This window comes from Ranitomeya imitator, chromosome 2, assembly GCF_032444005.1.
Source record: "Ranitomeya imitator isolate aRanImi1 chromosome 2, aRanImi1.pri, whole genome shotgun sequence".
NCBI lineage: Eukaryota > Metazoa > Chordata > Amphibia > Anura > Dendrobatidae > Ranitomeya > Ranitomeya imitator.
This window is the reverse complement of record NC_091283.1, coordinates 8,978,225-8,998,537: the sequence shown is the minus strand read 5'-3', so window position 1 is coordinate 8,998,537 and position 20,313 is coordinate 8,978,225. Positions and strand designations below refer to the sequence as shown.

At 57.4% G+C, this 20,313-nt stretch overlaps 2 protein-coding genes across 3 annotated transcripts in view; one reads left to right on the top strand and one right to left on the bottom strand.

The window, feature by feature from the left end:
* OCRL (OCRL inositol polyphosphate-5-phosphatase) overlaps positions 1-13,014 on the bottom strand; it is a 51,778-nt gene extending 38,764 nt beyond the window's left edge. Inside the window, exons 1-4 of one of the 2 annotated variants that reach the window (XM_069746089.1) lie at positions 12,952-13,014; positions 10,011-10,080; positions 7,218-7,297; positions 6,006-6,044 (exon numbers count right to left, since the gene is read on the bottom strand). In XM_069746089.1, coding sequence (XP_069602190.1) covers positions 6,006-6,044; positions 7,218-7,293 — 115 coding nt within the window. In that variant the 5' untranslated portion in view covers positions 7,294-7,297; positions 10,011-10,080; positions 12,952-13,014. Of the gene's footprint in view, positions 1-6,005; positions 6,045-7,217; positions 7,298-10,010; positions 10,085-12,951 lie in introns of those variants that run through there. The other variant, XM_069746090.1, reaches the window with a different exon arrangement.
* Positions 13,015-19,182: 6,168 nt separating this feature from the next.
* Positions 19,183-19,980, top strand: LOC138661407 (uncharacterized protein slr1851-like). Its single transcript, XM_069746068.1, has one exon. It carries the CDS (start codon positions 19,183-19,185, stop codon positions 19,978-19,980), a length of 798 nt encoding a protein of 265 aa, XP_069602169.1.
* The last annotated feature ends 333 nt before the right edge of the window (positions 19,981-20,313 follow it).

The following is a 20,313-nucleotide window of genomic DNA, read 5'->3' as shown; positions in this document are numbered from 1 at the left end:
TCCTCCTGGACCTATCCTCTGCCTTCTATATTACTCTGTCCTCCTCCTCCTGGACCTGTCCTCTGCCTTCTATATTACTCTGTCCTCCTCCTCCTGGACCTGTCCTCTGCCTTCTATATTACTCTGTCCTCCTTCTCCTGGACCTGTCCTCTGCCTTTGACACAGTGGACCATTCCCTATTACTACAGACCCTTTCATCTCTTGGCATCGCAGACTTGGCCCTATCCTGGATCTCATCATACCTAACAGACCGGACATTCAGCGTCTCCCACTCACACACCACCTCCTCACCTCGCCCCCTATCTGTCGGAGTCCCACAAGGTTCAGTCCTTGGGCCCCTGCTCTTCTCCATTTACACCTTTGGCCTGGGACAGCTCATAGAATCTCATGGTTTTCAGTCTCACCTCTATGCTGATGACACACAGATCTACATCTGTGGACCAGATATCACCTCCCTACTAACCAGAATCCCTCAATGTCTGTCCACTATTTCATCCTTCTTCTCCGTTAGATTTCTAAAACTTAACATGGACAAAACAGAATTCATCATCTTTCCCCCATCTCACACGATCCCCCAACGAACCTATCCATTACAGTAAACGGCTGCCCACTCTCCCCAGTGCCACAAGCTCGCTGCCTCGGGGTAATCCTTGACGCTGATCTCTCCTTCAAACCACATATCCAAGCCCTTTCCACTTCCTGCCGCCTTCAACTCAAAAATATTTCACGGATCCGTACATTCCTAAACCAAGAATCTGCAAAGACCCTAGTCCATGCCCTCATCATCTCCCGCCTCGACTACTGTAACCTCCTGCTCTGTGGCCTCCCCTCTAACACTCTCGCACCCCTCCAATCTATTCTAAACTCTGCTGCCGATTAATCCACCTGTCCCCCCGCTATTCCCCGGCCTCTCCCCTCTGTCAATCCCTTCACTGGCTCCCCATTACCCAGAGACTCCACTACAAAACCCTAACCATGACGTACAAAGCCATCCACAACCTGTCTCCTCCATACATCTGTGACCTTGTCTCCCGGTACTTTCCTGCTCGCAACCTCCGATCCTCACAAGATCTCCTTCTCTACTCCCCTCTCATCTCCTCTTCTCACAATCGCATACAAGATTTCTCTCGCGTATCCCCCCTACTCTGGAACCCTCTACCACAACACATCAGACTCTCGCCTACCATCGAAACCTTCAAAAAGAACCTGAAGACCCACCTCTTCCAACAAGCCTACAACCTGCAGTAACCACCGATCAACCAAACCACTGCACGACCAGCTCTATCCTCGCCTACTGTATCCTCACCCATCTCTTGTAGATTGTGAGCCCTCGCGGGCAGGGTCCTCTCTCCTCCTGTATCCTCACCCATCCCTTGTAGATTGTGAGCCCTTGCGGACAGGGTCCTCTCTCCTCCTGTATCCTCACCCATCCCTTGTAGATTGTGAGCCCTCGCGGGCAGGGTCCTCTCTCCTCCTGTATCCTCACCCATCCCTTGTAGATTGTGAGCCCTCGCGGGCAGGGTCCTCTCTCCTCCTGTACCCTCACCCATCCCTTGTAGATTGTGAGCCCTCGCGGGCAGTGTCCTCTCTCCTCCTGTATCCTCACCCATCCCTTGTAGATTGTGAGCCCTCGCGGGCAGGGTCCTCTCTCCTCCTGTATTCTCACCCATCCCTTGTAGATTGTGAGCCCTCGCGGGCAGGGTCCTCACTCCTCCTGTATTCTCACCCATCCCTTGTAGATTGTGAGCCCTCGCGGGCAGGGTCCTCTCTCCTCCTGTATTCTCACCCATCCCTTGTAGATTGTGAGCCCTCGCGGGCAGGGTCCTCTCTCCTCCTGTATTCTCACCCATCCCTTGTAGATTGTGAGCCCTCGCGGGCAGGGTCCTCTCTCCTCCTGTATTCTCACCCATCCCTTGTAGATTGTGAGCCTTCGCGGGCAGGGTCCTCTCTCCTCCTGTACCCTCACCCATCCCTTGTAGATTGTGAGCCCTCGGGCAGGGTCCTCTCTCCTCCTGTACCAGTTATGACTTGTATTGTTTAAGATTATTGTACTTGTTTTTATTATGTACACCCCTCCTCACATGTAAAGCGCCATGGAATAAATGGTGCTATAACAATAAATAATAATAATAATGTGGGGTAGACGCTGGGCACACACCGTCCATTCTACACTTATGGCAGCTGCTCATCGTCCCTCCACTGAGCACACATACATCACAGCGAGCAGGTGCAGACTCGGGGGTCCGGAGGCTGTCGGCCGATCGAGTGAGGGACCGCCTGAGAGCTGTGCGGCCCCATAGGAGCGCAATCAGAGGGGATGTCTCCAGATACAGGAGGCGGTGTATTGTGGCGTTATCTGATGGGTGGTCCGATGGCCGCAGGGACCCCCCACGGCTTCATTCCATAGTTTACAGCTCATTGCTGAGGTGGCCGGTTTCCTAGGCAATGAGCACGGCTGCGCAGCTGGATGTGGCCCCTGCGTGCCTCCCACGGAGCAGGAACCGAGCCTGTGGCTCAGCCATGACGCCGGCCCCCGCGTTCATTCACCAGAGCACACGGCCCTGAGGCAGAGGAGCGATGCCGCCTGAAGATAGAGGACGACTGTTAAAGGGATTGTCAGGGAAAACGACCATTTTAGCCGATGCTCGGTCACTTATAAACATGACAGGCAAAGCGACACTCACCGGGATCCAGCGCAGCCGCTCCGTGGTCCCCATCTACACCAAGAGGGAGTGTAAAGCAGCAGCAGGCCTGCTGGGACTTGTGGTGGCTGCCGTGGTCAGGTGTCGTCAGCTGCAAGTCATCGCCAACGTCACCGATCACGGGGGACATCACTTTGAACAGCGACAACTTCCTCTCGGTGTAAACACGGACGGCGGAGCCTCCTGCACTGGATCCAGGTGATCGGACCCCTGTAAATATGAGGCGACAATGGATCTGTGCATCGCGACTCACATAAAATGGGAATAAAGAGATCAAGAAGTTGGACGCAGCCCAAAATAGCAGGAATGAGAATCGCAGGTCGACAGGAGGAAAAAAAAAAATCCTTCCCGAAACCTGATACCTGATCCGGCCGCAGGTGCAGGATGGATTACTACAGATTACTACGAACTCCGCAGCCCCAACAACGAAGAGAACAAAGCAAACAGAGAAGGGAGGTAAGAGGATCCGTCACCTGCACCGCGAGGGGGAGAAGAGGGAGCGAAGAAAGAGCGGAAAATCCACTGGATCATGGAGAAAGAGGAAAGCAGCAACGATCAACCGGAGAAGCGCAGCCAAATCTACAGCGCCAAGTGCCGTCCACACACGGGATGTACAGCGGCCCTGTAATTCCATTCATCACCACTAGCAGTGCTCACCGGGACCACCTCACACACAGCCATAGCCCCGGGGACCCCCCTACACAGGCATGTAACCTGCTGGACTCACAGGGACCACCCCACACAGCCATAGCCCCGGGGACCCCCCTACACACACTCACGTAACCTGCCGGACTCAGAGGGACCACCCCGCACACAGCAATAGCCCCGGGGACCCCCACACACACGTAACCTGCCGGACTCACAGGGACCACCTCACACACAACCATAGCCCCGGGGACCCCCCTACACACACTCACGTAACCTGCCGGACTCACAGGGACCACCCCACATACAGCAATAGCCCCAGGGACCCCCGCACACACGCACGTAACCTGCCGGACTCACAGGGACCACCTCACACCCAGCCATAGCCCCAGGGACCCCCACACACACGTAACCTGCCGGACTCACAGGGACCACCTCACACCCAGCCATAGCCCCAGGGACCCCCACACACACGTAACCTGCCGGACTCACAGGGACCACCCCACACAGCCATAGCCCCAGGGACCCCCCTACACACACACGTAATCTGCCGGACTCAGAGGGACCACCCCGCACACAGCAATAGCCCCGGGGACCCCCACACACACGTAACCTGCCGGACTCACAGGGACCACCTCACACACAACCATAGCCCCTGGGACCCCCACACACACGTAACCTGCCGGACTCACAGGGACCACCCCACACAGCCATAGTCCTGGGGACCCCCACACACACGTAACCTGCCGGACTCACAGGGACCACCTCACACACAACCATAGCCCTGGGGACCCCCCTACACACACGTAACCTGCCGGACTCACAGGGACAACCCCACACAGCCATAGCCCCGGGGACCCCCAAACATACAAAACCTGCCGGACTCACAAGGACCACCACACACACAGCCATAGCCCCGGGGACCCCCCTACACACACACGTAACCTGCCGAACTCACAGGGACCACCTCACACAGCAGTAGCCCCAGGGACCCCCAAACACACACGTAACCTGCTGGACTCACAGGGACAACCCCACACACAGCAATAGCCCCAGGGACCCCCAAACGTACACATAACATGCCGGACTCACAGGGACCACCCCACACAGCCATAGCCCCGGGGACCCCCACACACACGTAACCTGCCGGACTCACAGGGACAACCCCACATACAGCCATAGCCCCGGGGACCCCCACACACACGTAACCTGCCGGACTCACAGGGACCACCCCACATACAGCCATAGCCCCGGGGGCCACCAAACACACACACGTAATCTGCCGGACTCAGAGGGACCACCCCACACAGCCATAGCCCCGGGGACCCCCACAGACACGTAACCTGCCGGACTCACAGGGACCACCCCACACAGCAATAGCCCCGGGGACCCCCACACACTCACGTAACCTGCCGGACTCACAGGGACCACCCCACACACAACCATAGCCCCGGGGACCCCCACACACACGTAACCTGCCCGGACTCACAGGGACCACCTCACACACAACCATAGCCCCGGGGACCCCCCTACACACACGTAACCTGCCGGACTCACAGGGACCACCCCACACAGCCATAGCCCCGGGGACCCCCCCCACACACGTAACCTGCCGGACTCACAGGGACCACCTCACACACAGCCATAGCCCCGGGGACCCCCCACACACACACGTAACCTGCCGGACTCACAGGGACCACCTCACAAGCAGTAGCCCCAGGGACCCCCAAACACACGCGTAACCTGCTGGACTCACAGGGACAACCCCACACACAACCATAGCCCCGGGGACCCCCACACACACGTAACCTGCTGGACTCACAGGGACAACCCCACACACAGCAATAGCCCCAGGGACCCCCAAACACACACGTAACCTGCTGGACTCACAGGGACCACCCCACACACAGCAATAGCCCCAGGGACCCCCAAACACACACGTAACCTGCCGGACTCACAGGGACCACCCCACACACAGCAATAGCCCCAGGGACCCCCAAACGCACACATAACCTGCCGGACTCACAGGGACCACCCCACACACAGCAATAGCCCCAGGGACCCCCAAACACACATGTAACCTGCCGGGCTCACAGGAACCACCCCACACACAGCAATAGCCCCAGAGACCCCCAAACACACACGTAACCTGCCAGACTCACAGGGACCCCCAACAAATGCACACAATAAACCGGACTCTCATGGACCCCCACATACACTAGCAATCTGCCAGACACCTGGGGACCCCCAAAAGTACAAGCCACCAGACTCCCAAGGGATCCCCAAACATATATGCTGATGGACTCCTGGAGACCTCCCATATTAGCCCAGATACTTCCAGAGACCCCACACACACCCCAATACTTCCGGGGACCCCATACATACACACACATGCAAAAGCACGCACACATGCAAGCAAATACTTCCGGGGACCCCACAAACAAGCCACAATACATCTGGGGACCCCACAAACATGCCCCAAAACTTCTGGGGACCCCACAAACATGCCCCAATACTTCTCGGGACCTCACATACACACCTCAATACTTCGGGGGACCACACAAACACACCCCATATGCCCCAATACTTTCGGGGAGCACAGACGCCGTGGTTCTACTGAGGACCACCCTCCAGCAGGTGTAGTGCCCCGATACCTACTGTTAGTAGGAATGTCGATGAGAAGAGTCTCCTCCGCTTCTGGAAGATACAAGAAAGAAGAGCAGGTTACAATATAATGGAAGAGCGAGGAGGAGAGGGCAGGCGGGAGGAGAGGGCACGCGGGAGGAGGGGGCAGGCGGGAGGAGAGGGCACGCGGGAGGAGGGGGGCAGGGGGGAGGAGGGGGCAGGCGGGAGGAGGGGGGCAGGGGGGAGGAGGGGGCAGGCGGGAGGAGGGAGCAAGCGGGAGGAGGGGGGCAGGGGGGAGGAGGGGGCAGGCGGGAGGAGGGGGGCAGGCGGGAGGAGGGGGGCAGGCGGGAGGAGGGGGGCAGGCGGGAGGAGGGGGGCAGGGGGGAGGAGGGGGCAGGCGGGAGGAGAGGGCACGCGGGAGGAGGGGGCAGGCGGGAGGAGGGGGCAGGCGGGAGGAGGGGGCAGGCGGGAGGAGGGGGGCAGGGGGGAGGAGGGGGCAGGCGGGAGGAGGGGGGCAGGCGGGAGGACGGGGGCAGGCGGGAGGACGGGGGCAGGCGGGAGGACGGGGGCAGGCGGGAGGAGGGGGGCAGGCGGGAGGAGGGGGGCAGGGGGGAGGAGGGGGGCAGGCGGGAGGAGGGGGCAGGCGGGAGGAGGGGGGCAGGCGGGAGGAGGGGGGCAGGCGGGAGGAGGGGGGCAGGCGGGAGGAGGGGGGCAGGGGGGAGGAGGGGGCAGGCGGGAGGAGGGGGCAGGCGGGAGGAGGGGGGCAGGCGGGAGGAGGGGGCAGGCGGGAGGAGGGGGGCAGGCGGGAGGAGGGGGGCAGGCGGGAGGAGGGGGGCAGGCGGGAGGAGGGGGGCAGGGGGGAGGAGGGGGCAGGCGGGAGGAGGGGGCAGGCGGGAGGAGGGGGCAGGCGGGAGGAGGGGGGCAGGCGGGAGGAGGGGGGCAGGCGGGAGGAGGGGGGCAGGCGGGAGGAGGGGGGCAGGCGGGAGGAAAGGGGCAGGCGGGAGGAGGGGGCAGGAAGCTGCAGAGCCCTGATGTCAGATTTCTAGATTCTCGGTAATTTCGGTCATCCGCGGTGTTGGGGGAAGCAAATTAAATAACGGGAGATTTAATTTGGAAAAATGAACAGAGCGCTGCACTCCTCATCATTCCCACAGACACAGAGTGGGGCGGCGGGGGGACAATCTGAGCGCAATGATGACGGCCGGGACCCCAATCCCATCATCAGACAGACCATGGAGCCTTCACCTTGTACACACTTGAAGCCACTCGTTATGGGGAAGATTTCTTCATTAGCTGCAGCTTTACCGGCCGTCCGGATCATCAACCTGAGAAAAGAAAGGAGTAAAGACCGGAGTCCAGCACCGACGATGGGGAAGAGACAACACGAAGGATAAAAGGATCCACCGACAACAACCAATAACCAGCGTGTACAGCAAAAACCCTACTGTCCGTGTCTACAGCTCCTGGAGAGAGCAATGTGTTTCCATGGATACAGACTACAGCCAAAACATCTGTAGTCTGCTCCTGCAACCATATGCTACACCCAAGTTCTTCCATTATACCCCAGAGCTGCACTCACTATTCTGCTGGTGCAGTCACTGTGTACATACATTACATTACTGATCCTGAGTTACCTCCTGTATTATACTCCAGAGCTGCGCTCACTATTCTGCTGGTGCAGTCACTGTGTACATACATTACATTACTGATCCTGAGTTACATCCTGTATTATACCCCAGAGCTGCACTCACTATTCTGCTGGTGCAGTCACTGTGTACATACATTACATTACTGATCCTGAGTTACATCCTGTATTATACCCCAGAGCTGCAATCACTATTCTGCTGGTGCAGTCACTGTGTACATACATTACATTACTGATCCTGAGTTACATCCTGTATTATACTCCAGAGCTGCAATCACTATTCTGCTGGTGCAGTCACTGTGTACATACATTACATTACTGATCCTGAGTTACATCCTGTATTATACTCCAGAGCTGCAATCACTATTCTGCTGGTGCAGTCACTGTGTACATACATTACATTACTGATCCTGAGTTACATCCTGTATTATACCCCAGAGCTGCAATCACTATTCTGCTGGTGCAGTCACTGTGTACATACATTACATTACTGATCCTGAGTTACATCCTGTATTATACTCCAGAGCTGCAATCACTATTCTGCTGGTGCAGTCACTGTGTACATACATTACATTACTGATCCTGAGTTACATCCTGTATTATACCCCAGAGCTGCACTCACTATTCTGCTGGTGCAGTCACTGTATACATACATTACAATACTGATCCTGAGTTACATCCTGTATTATACCCCAGAGCTGCACTCACTATTCTGCTGGTGCAGTCACTGTGCACATACATTACATTACTGATCCCGAGTTACATCCTGTATTATACCCCAGAGCTGCACTCACTATTCTGCTGGTGCAGTCACTGTGCACATACATTACTGATCCTGAGTTACCTCCTGTATTATACCCCAGAGCTGCACTCACTATTCTGCTGGTGCAGTCACTATGTACATACATTACATTACTGATCCCGAGTTACATCCTGTATTATACCCCAGAGCTGCACTCACTATTCTGCTGGTGCAGTCACTGTGCACATACATTACTGATCCTGAGTTACATCCTGTATTATACTCCAGAGCTGCACTCACTATTCTGCTGGTGCAGTCACTGTGCACATACATTACATTACTGATCCTGAGTTACCTCCTGTATTATACCCCAGAGCTGCACTCACTATTCTGCTGGTGCAGTCACTGTGCACATACATTACATTACTGATCCTGAGTTACATCCTGTATTATACTCCAGAGCTGCACTCACTATTCTGCTGGTGCAGTCACTGTGTACATACATTACATTACTGATCCTGAGTTACATCCTGTATTATACTCCAGAGCTGCAATCACTATTCTGCTGGTGCAGTCACTGTGTACATACATTACTGATCCTGAGTTACATCCTGTATTATACCCCAGAGCTGCACTCACTATTCTGCTGGTGCAGTCACTGTGCACATACATTACATTACTGATCCTGAGTTACATCCTGTATTATACCCCAGAGCTGCACTCACTATTCTGCTGGTGCAGTCACTGTATACATACATTACATTACTGATCCTGAGTTACCTCCTGTATTATACCCCAGAGCTGCACTCACTATTCTGCTGGTGCAGTCACTGTGTACATACATTACATTACTGATCCTGAGTTACATCCTGTATTATACCCCAGAGCTGCACTCACTATTCTGCTGGTGCAGTCACTGTATACATACATTACATTACTGATCCTGAGTTACCTCCTGTATTATACTCCAGAGCTGCACTCACTATTCTGCTGGTGCAGTCACTGTGTACATACATTACTGATCCTGAGTTACATCCTGTATTATACTCCAGAGCTGCACTCACTATTCTGCTGGTGCAGTCACTGTGTACATACATTACATTACTGATCCTGAGTTACATCCTGTATTATACCCCAGAGCTGCACTCACTATTCTGCTGGTGCAGTCACTGTGTACATACATTACATTACTGATCCTGAGTTACATCCTGTATTATACTCCAGAGCTGCACTCACTATTCTGCTGGTGCAGTCACTGTGTACATACATTACTGATCCTGAGTTACATCCTGTATTATACTCCAGAGCTGCACTCACTATTCTGCTAGTGCAGTCACTGTGTACATACATTACTGATCCTGAGTTACATCCTGTATTATACTCCAGAGCTGCACTCACTATTCTGCTGGTGCAGTCACTGTGTACATACATTACATTACTGATCCTGAGTTACATCCTGTATTATACCCCAGAGCTGCACTCACTATTCTGCTGGTGCAGTCACTGACACACAAGCTCAGAAATGAAAAGGAAATACAAATTACTGACACAAGTACTGAGCGGAGAATTATCACCCCATAGCCATGTTGCTATATTACAGATGTAGCAGAGTTTGGTTTGCGGTGTGACGTGGGCCCCACTTTGCACTTACACGTAGTGGCCGTCGCGCCGGCTCAGGATCAGCAGACACGGCAGCTTCCTCCCTTGTGTGACCTCAGTGCCTTCCACCACATGTGCAGCGAGTCAAGGAAATCTCCACATATCACAGCAGCTCATTAAAGGGAATCTGTCAGCAGGATTTTGCTCTTCTATGTGAGAGCAGCATGATGTCAGTGCAGAGACCCTGATTCCAGCAATATGTCACTTACTTTGCTGCAGGTTTGATAAAATCCCTGCTTTCTTTTCTGTAGATCTAGCAGAGCTCAGAATGCTGAGCTCTGTATAACTCCGCCCACACCGCTGACTGCGGAGCAGTGTGTGACTCCGCCCACACAGCTAACTCCTGAGATCTGTATGACCCCACCCACACCGCTGAGTGACCCCGCCCACACGGCTAACTACTGAGCTCTGTATGGCCCCGGGCAGCGCAGGAAAGAGGCCGCCCCGGGCAGCGCAGGGAAAAACACCTGTGCAATCAGTCACAAGGTCCAGTCGGTGGAAGCACCAAAGGGGTAAATAACTGTCCTTCAATGACTCTAACCACCAATAGTCAGAGGGGTCGTCTCTATATCCATGGAGATTAGAAGGGTCTTCAGTATGAGATCATTGGAGGTCCGACACCCGTCACCCACTGACCCATTACCTGCTCCCCCCGGATGAAGCCAGAATACCACAGCGCCACACACTGCAGTGGCCACCGCCGGTACTGCAGCTCAGCTCATATGAAGTGAATAGGATCAGAGCTGCAACACTGAGAACAAATAGCACGCGCTGTACACACACACAGCACACGCACTACGCGCTGTGCACACACACACAGCACGCGCTGTACATACACACGGCACACGCACCACGCGCTGTACATACACACGGCACACGCACTACGCGCTGTAAATATACACGGCACACGCACTACGCGCTGTACACACACACACGGCACACGCACCAAGCGCTGTACACACACACACGGCACACGCACCAAGCGCTGTACACACACACGGCACACGCACTACGCGCTGTACACACACACGGCACACGCACCACGCGCTGTACACACACACGGCACAGGCACCACGCGCTGTACACACACACACGGCACACGCACTACGCGCTGTACACACACACACGGCACACGCACCACGCGCTGTACACACACACGGCACAGGCACCACGCGCTGTACACACACACGGCACACGCACTACGCGCTGTACACACACACACGGCACACGCACTACGCGCTGTACACACACGGCACACGCACTACGCGCTGTACACACACGGCACACGCACTACGCGCTGTACACACACACGGCACCCGCACCACGCGCTGTACATACACACGGCACACGCACTACGCGCTGTACACACACACGGCACCACGCGCTGTACATACACACGGCACCACGCGCTGTACACACACACGGCACACGCACTACGCGCTGTACACACACACACGGCACACGCACCAAGCGCTGTACATACACACGGCACACGCACTACGCGCTGTACACACACACGGCACACGCACCACGCGCTGTACACACACACGGCACAGGCACTACGCGCTGTACACACACACGGCACACGCACTACGCGCTGTACACACACACGGCACACGCACCACGCGCTGTACACACACACGGCACAGGCACCACGCGCTGTACACACACACAGCACACGCACTACGCGCTGTACACACACACACGGCACACGCACCAAGCGCTGTAAATATACACGGCACACGCACTACGCGCTGTACACACACACGGCACACGCACCAAGCGCTGTACACACACACACGGCACACGCACCAAGCGCTGTACATACACACGGCACAGGGACTACGCGCTGTACATACACACGGCACACGCACTACGCGCTGTACACACACACGGCACCACGCGCTGTACACACACACGGCACACGCACTACGCGCTGTACACACACACACGGCACACGCACTACGCGCTGTACACACACGGCACACGCACTACGCGCTGTACATACACACGGCACAGGCACTACGCGCTGTACACACACACGGCACACGCACTACGCGCTGTACACACACACGGCACTACGCGCTGTACACACACACACGGCACAGGCACTACGCGCTGTACATACACACGGCACAGGCACTACGCGCTGTACACACACACGGCACACGCACTACGCGCTGTACACACACACGGCACCGGCACTACGCGCTGTACACACACACACGGCACAGGCACTACGCGCTGTACACACACACACGGCACAGGCACTACGCGCTGTACATACACACGGCACAGGCACTACGCGCTGTACACACACACGGCACACGCACTACGCGCTGTACACACACACACGGCACAGGCACTACGCGCTGTACACACACACACGGCACAGGCACTACGCGCTGTACATACACACGGCACCGGCACTACGCGCTGTACACACACACACGGCACACGCACTACGCGCTGTACACACACACGGCACCGGCACTACGCGCTGTACACACACACGGCACCGGCACTACGCGCTGTACACACACACGGCACCGGCACTACGCGCTGTACACACACACGGCACACGCACTACGCGCTGTACACACACACGGCACACGCACTACGCGCTGTACATACACACACGGCACAGGCTGTAAATACACGACATAGTACACTATACTGTACACAGCACAGTTCAGTGTTGCACTTACACTATATACAGTACACACAACAGCACAGCTCAGTGTATACTGTACATACTTTACAGACTTCACACAATGTACACATTACATCACACACTATATACACACAGCACAGCTCAGTCAGTGTACACTGCACATACTTTGCACACATTACATTACACAATGTACACACAGCACAGCTCACACACGGCGGCTCCCCCCTCCAGGCCCTTCTCCCCCCCATATGAAGGATACCGGGTCTCCCCCGGGCCGCGGCCGCTCCATGTCTCCGATCTCCTCCCGTCAGGCCTGCGCTCCTGGTCTGACAGCCCCGCCTCCTCTATTGACGTCATTACGTGTGTCTGATGACGCTGCCGCCACCTTGTGGTAGAAGAAGCTCACTGCACTGTTATCTGACGTCACTGTCACGTGATCTCCGGCCTCCCTGTATCACGTGACCTCTTTCTCCGGTAACGCGGCGGCGGCGGCGGCAATTCCTAGTATAGTCCGTCAGCTCCGAGCGCGGGACGGTGACGCCATCACCGCACTGATCACAGACAATGATAAGCAGCGGCTCCTGCTCCCCGCCCCGGGTCCGTTCCCCGTCCTGTATCTGTTCCCTCCGGTCCATGCACATTGTGATGGAGGCACTGACCGGGAAGAAACGGCAGCAGCTCAGCCATGAAGTGGAGACCCGGTAAGGAGAGCAGAAAGCTCCCCACCGCTAACTGCAACGTCCAGACCTCCTCCGGTATAAACACTGCGCCCCCCGGAGCTTCATGGCCGAGCAGCTGCTGCAGCCGTACATCACCAAGCACAATGCCGAGCGTCGGATGGAGCTGTGTAAAGCCGCCACCTCTGGAGGAGACGTGCCGAGTGGCTGCTGCAGCCGTACATCACCAAGCACAACGCCGAGCGTCGGATGGAGCGGTGTAAAGCCGCCACCTCTGGAGGAGACGTGCCGAGTGGCTGCTGCAGCCGTACATCACCAAGCACAATGCCGAGCGTCGGATGGAGCGGTGTAAAGCCGCCACCTCTGGAGGAGACGTGCCGAGTGGCTGCTGCAGCCGTACATCACCAAGCACAACGCCGAGCGTCGGACGGAGCGGTGTAAAGCCGCCACCTCTGGAGGAGACGTGCCGAGCAGCTGCATGCAGCCGTACATCACCAAGCACAATGCCGAGCGTCGGATGGAGCGGTGTAAATCCGCCACCTCTGGAGGAGACGTGCCGAGTGGCTGCTGCAGCCGTACATCACCAAGCACAACACCGAGCGTCGGATGGAGCTGTGTAAAGCCACCACCTCTGGAGGAGACGTGCCGAGCAGCTGCTGCAGCCGTACATCACCAAGCACAACACCGAGCGTCGGATGGAGCGGTGTAAAGCCACCACCTCTGGAGGAGACGTGCCGAGCAGCTGCATGCAGCCGTACATCACCAAGCACAACACCGAGCGTCGGATGGAGCGGTGTAAAGCCGCCACCTCTGGAGGAGACGTGCCGAGTGGCTGCTGCAGCCGTACATCACCAAGCACAACGCCGAGCGTCGGATGGAGCAGTGTAAAGCCGCCACCTCTGGAGGAGACGTGCCGAGCAGCTGCATGCAGCCGTACATCACCAAGCACAACACCAAGCGTCGAATGGAGCGGTGTAAAGCCGCCACCTCTGGAGGAGATGTGCCGAGCAGCTGCTGCAGCCGTACATCACCAAGCACAATGCCGAGCGTCGGATGGAGCTGTGTAAAGCCACCACCTCTTGAGGAGACGTGCCGAGTGGCTGCTGCAGCCGTACATCACCAAGCACAACACCGAGCGTCGGATGGAGCGGTGTAAAGCCGCCACCTCTGGAGGAGACGTGCCGAGCAGCTGCTGCAGCCGTACATCACCAAGCACAACGCCGAGCGTCGGATGGAGCGGTGTAAAGCCACCACCTCGGGAGGAGACGTGCCGAGCAGCTGCTGCAGCCGTACATCACCAAGCACAACACCGAGCGTCGGATGGAGCGGTGTAAAGCCGCCACCTCGGGAGGAGACGTGCCGAGCAACTGCATGCAGCCGTACATCACCAAGCACAACACCGAGCGTCGGATGGAGCGGTGTAAAGCCGCCACCTCGGGAGGAGACGTGCCGAGCAACTGCATGCAGCCGTACATCACCAAGCACAACACCGAGCGTCGGATGGAGCGGTGTAAAGCCGCCACCTCGGGAGGAGACGTACCGAGCAACTGCATGCAGCCGTACATCACCAAGCACAACACCGAGCGTCGGATGGAGCGGTGTAAAGCCGCCACCTCGGGAGGAGACGTGCCGAGCAACTGCATGCAGCCGTACATCACCAAGCACAACACCGAGCGTCGGATGGAGCGGTGTAAAGCCGCCACCTCTGGAGGAGACGTGCCGAGCGGCTGCTGCAGCCGTACATCACCAAGCACAACGCCGAGCGTCGGATGGAGCAGTGTAAAGCCGCCACCTCTGGAGGAGACGTGCCGAGCAGCTGCATGCAGCCGTACATCACCAAGCACAACACCGAGCGTCGGATGGAGCGGTGTAAAGCCGCCACCTCGGGAGGAGACGTGCCGAGCAGCTGCATGCAGCCGTACATCACCAAGCACAACACCGAGCGTCGGATGGAGCGGTGTAAAGCCACCACCTCGGGAGGAGACGTGCCGAGCAGCTGCTGCAGCCGTACATCACCAAGCACAATGCCGAGCGTCGGATGGAGCGGTGTAAAGCCGCCACCTCTGGAGGAGACGTGCCGAGCAGCTGCTGCAGAACATCACCAAGCACAATGCCGAGCGTCGGATGGAGCGGTGTAAAGCCGCCACCTCTGGAGGAGACGTGCCGAGCAGCTGCTGCAGCCGTACATCACCAAGCACAACGCCGAGCGTCGGATGCAGTGGTGTAAAGCCGCCACCTCTGGAGGAGACGTGCCGAGTGGCTGCTGCAGCCGTACATCACCAAGCACAACACCGAGCGTCGGATGGAGCGGTGTAAAGCCGCCACCTCGGGAGGAGACGTGCCGAGCAGCTGCTGCAGAACATCACCAAGCACAACGCCGAGCGTCGGATGGAGCGGTGTAAAGCCGCCACCTCTGGAGGAGACGTGCCGAGTAGCTGCTGCAGCCGTACATCACCAAGCACAACACCGAGCATCGGATGGAGCGGTGTAAAGCCGCCACCTCTGGAGGAGACGTGCCGAGCAGCTGCATGCAGCTGTACATCACCAAGCACAATGCCGAGCGTTGGATGCAGTGGTGTAAAGCTGCCACCTCTGGAGGAGACGTGCCGAGCAGCTGCTGCAGAACATCACCAAGCACAATGCCGAGCGTCGGATGGAGCGGTGTAAAGCCGCCACCTCTGGAGGAGACGTGCCGAGCAGCTGCTGCAGCCGTACATCACCAAGCACAACGCCGAGCGTCTGATGCAGTGGTGTAAAGCCGCCACCTCTGGAGGAGACGTGCCGAGCAGCTGCTGCAGCCGTACATCACCAAGCACAATGCCGAGCGTCGGATGGAGCGGTGTAAAGCCGCCACCTCTGGAGGAGACGTGCCGAGCAGCTGCTGCAGAACATCACCAAGCACAATGCCGAGCGTCGGATGGAGCGGTGTAAAGCCGCCACCTCTGGAGGAGACGTGCCGAGCAGCTGCTGCAGCCGTACATCACCAAGCACAACGCCGAGCGTCGGATGCAGTGGTGTAAAGCCGCCACCTCTGGAGGAGACGTGCCGAGTGGCTGCTGCAGCCGTACATCACCAAGCACAACACCGAGCGTCGGATGGAGCGGTGTAAAGCCGCCACCTCGGGAGGAGACGTGCCGAGCAGCTGCTGCAGAACATCACCAAGCACAACGCCGAGCGTCGGATGGAGCGGTGTAAAGCCGCCACCTCTGGAGGAGACGTGCCGAGTGGCTGCTGCAGCCGTACATCACCAAGCACAACACCGAGCATCGGATGGAGCGGTGTAAAGCCGCCACCTCTGGAGGAGACGTGCCGAGCAGCTGCATGCAGCTGTACATCACCAAGCACAATGCCGAGCGTTGGATGCAGTGGTGTAAAGCTGCCACCTCTGGAGGAGACGTGCCGAGTGGCTGCTGCAGCCGTACATCACCAAGCACAACACCGAGCGTCGGATGGAGCGGTGTAAAGCCGCCACCTCTGGAGGAGACGTGCCGAGCAGCTGCATGCAGCCGTACATCACCAAGCACAACGCCGAGTGTCGGATGCAGTGGTGTAAAGCCGCCACCTCTGGTGGAGACGTGCCGAGCAGCTGCATGCAGCCGTACATCACCAAGCACAATGCCGAGCGTCGGATGGAGCTGTGTAAAGCCGCCACCTCTGGAGGAGACGTGCCGAGCAGTTGCTGCAGCCGTACATCACCAAGCACAAGGCCGAGCTTCGGATGCAGTGGTGTAAAGCTGCCACCTCTAGAGAAGACGTGCCGAGCAGCTGCATGCAGCCGTACATCACCAAGCACAATGCCGAGCGTCGGATGGAGCGGTGTAAAGCCGCCACCTCTGGAGGAGACGTGCCGAGCATCTTCTGCAGCCGTACATCACCAAGCACAATCCCGAGCGTCGGATGGAGCGGTGTAAAGCCACCACCTCTGGAGGAGACATGCCGAGCAGCTGCTGCAGAACATCACCAAGCACAATGCCGAGCGTTGGATGGAGCGGTGTAAAGCGCCACCTCTGGAGGAGACGTGCCAAGCAGCTGCTGCAGCCATACATCACCAAGCACAATGCCGAGCGTCGGATGGAGCGGTGTAAAGCGCCACCTCTGGAGGAGACGTGCCGAGCAGCTGCTGTAGCCGTACATCACCAAGCACAACGCAGAGCGTCGGATGCAGTGGTGTAAAGCCACCACCTCTGGAGGAGACGTGCCGAGCAGCTGCTGCAGCCGTACATCACCAAGCACAATCCCGAGCGTCGGATGCAGTGGTGTAAAGCCGCCACCTCTGGAGGAGACGTGCTGAGCAGCTGCTGCAGCCGTACATCACCAAGCACAATGCTGAGCGTCGGATGGAGCGGTGTAAAGCGCCACCTCTGGAGGAGACGTGCCGAGCAGCTGTTGTAGCCGTACATCACCAAGCACAACGCCGAGCGTCGGATGCAGTGGTGTAAAGCTGCCACCTCTGGAGGAGACGTGCCGAGTGGCTGCTGCAGCTGTACATCACCAAGCACAACGCCGAGCGTCGGATGCAGTGGTGTAAAGCCGCCACCTCTGGAGGAGACGTGCCCAGCAGCTTGTGCAGCCGTACATCACCAAGCACAATCCCGAGCGTCGGATGCAGTGGTGTAAAGCCGCCACCTCTGGAGGAGACGTGCCGAGCAGCTGCTGCAGCCGTACATCACCAAGCACAATCCCGAGCATCGGATGCAGTGGTGTAATGCCGCCACAGCTGGACTCTGGAGGAGACATGTTCTGTGTAGTGACGGATCGCACTTCTCTATCTGCGGCTGATGGAGGGGGCTGGGTTTGGTGACGCCAGGAAGATGTTACCTCCGGACTCCATTGTGCCCCTGTACAGATGATGGAGGAGGATAATGCTATGTGCTGTTATCAGGGGGCGGCCTCGGACCCTCAGCTCCAGTGATGGGGAATCTTACTGCATCTGTTAAGTCTGCAAAAGGCCATCAGCTTAGAAAGGCCACTAGCCATACTGTCCAGCAGGTCACATCAGCCCTGGCCCTCACCCTGTGACCTCTCTACAGGGTCTGCACCTATAATGGAAGGGCCTAAAGAAACAAGAGTTTGACCAGTGAGGCCAAAAATGGAAGCACAAAATAAGAGAAAATCAGAGCAATGGCCGGGATCGTGTACCAGGAGGTCAAAATAAGCAAAGTACATGGAGGTGACGGGTCCGGGTCACAGGCCAGAAAATAGCGAAGTACAGGGAGGTGATGGGTCCGGGTCACAGGCCAGGAAGTAGCAAAGTACAGGGAGGTGATGGGTCCGGGGTCACAGGTCAGAAAATAGCAAAGTACAGGGAGGTGATGGGTCCGGGTCACAGGCCAGGAAGTAGCAAAGTACAGGGAGGTGATGGGTCCGGGGTCACAGGTCAGAAAATAGCGAAGTACAGGGAGGTGATGGGTCCGGGTCACAGGCCAGGAAGTAGCAAAGTACAGGGAGGTGATGGGTCCGGGTCACAGGCCAGAAAATAGCGAAGTACATGGAGGTGATGGGTCCGGGTCACAGGCCAGGAAGTAGCAAAGTACAGGGAGGTGATGGGTCCGGGGTCACAGGTCAGAAAATAGCAAAGTACAGGGAGGTGATGGGTCCGGGTCACAGGCCAGGAAATAGCAACATAGAGGGAGTAGCTGAGTACAATAGCTGTCGACACCCCGCAGTGTAGGGTGTGGTGCAGCCACATTGCCGAGAGAGCTGCCTGCACCCGCTGACAGCACGCACACAAGCTGTCTGGCAGGGTGGCACAAAAAGCCATTCCAGTGTCCCTGGCCGCACATTGCCTGCGTCACCCGGATTTATTCACTATGATGTCTGTTCCAGCGCTGCCTGCAGATACTGGGTGCTTGATGATTGGAGCAGATGCCACCAGAGCAGATGTCACCGGAGCAGACGCCACCGGAGCAGATGTCACCGAAGCAGATGCTACCGGAGCAGATGCCACCGGAGCAGATGCCACCGGAGCAGACGCCACCGGAGCAGATGTCACCGGAGCAGATTTCACCGGAGCAAACGTCACCAGAGCAGATGCCACTGGAGCATACGTCACCGGAGCAGATGTCACCAGAGCAGACGCCACCGGAGCAGACGCCACCGGAGAAGATGTCACCAGAGCAGACACCACCGGAGCAGATGTCACCAGAGCAGACGCCACCAGAGCAGACGTCACCGGAGCAGATGCCACTGGAGCAGACGCCACCAGAGCAGACACCACCGGAGCAGACGCCACCGGAGCAGATGTCACCAGAGCAGACACTACCAGAGCAGACGTCACTGGAGCAGATGCCACTGGAGCAGACGCCACCAGAGCAGACACCACCGGAGCAGACGCTACCGGAGCAGACGCCACCGGAGCAGATGTCACCAGAGCAGACACTACCAGAGCAGACGTCACTGGAGCAGATGCCACTGGAGCATACGTCACCGGAGCAGACGCCACCGGAGCAGACGCCACCGGAGCAGACGCCACCGGAGCAGACGCCACCGGAGCAGACGTCACCGGAGCAGATGTCACCGGAGAAGATGTCACCAGAGCAGACGCAACCGGAGCAGACGCCACCGGAGCAGATGTCACTGGAGCAGACGCCACCAGAGCAGATGTCACCTGAGCAGATGCCACTGGAGCAGACTGTTGTGAATTCTGTGGTCAAGCTCCCTCCTGTGGTCATGAGTGGTACTTTGGCTGGTTCCGTCCATGAGCTTCATCTGGTGGATGTGAGTGGGGCTGCGGCTTCTGAGTTTCCTTCCTCAGGTGATGAGGTGAGGTCGTTAGGTGCTGCTCTATTTAACTCCACCTAGTTCTTTGTTCCTTGCCTCCAGTCAATGTTCCAGTATTGGTCTTGCTCTCTCCTGGATCGTTCTTGTGGCCTGTCTGCTCTGCATAAGCTAAGTTCTGCTTGTGTTACTTTTGTTTGCTATTTTTTCTGTCCAGCTTGCTATAT

What these genes read in the sequence shown, in the direction of transcription:
- LOC138661407 (XM_069746068.1), top strand. Translation starts at nt 19,183, where the DNA reads ATGTCTGTTCCAGCGCTGCCTGCAGATACTGGGTGCTTGATGATTGGA.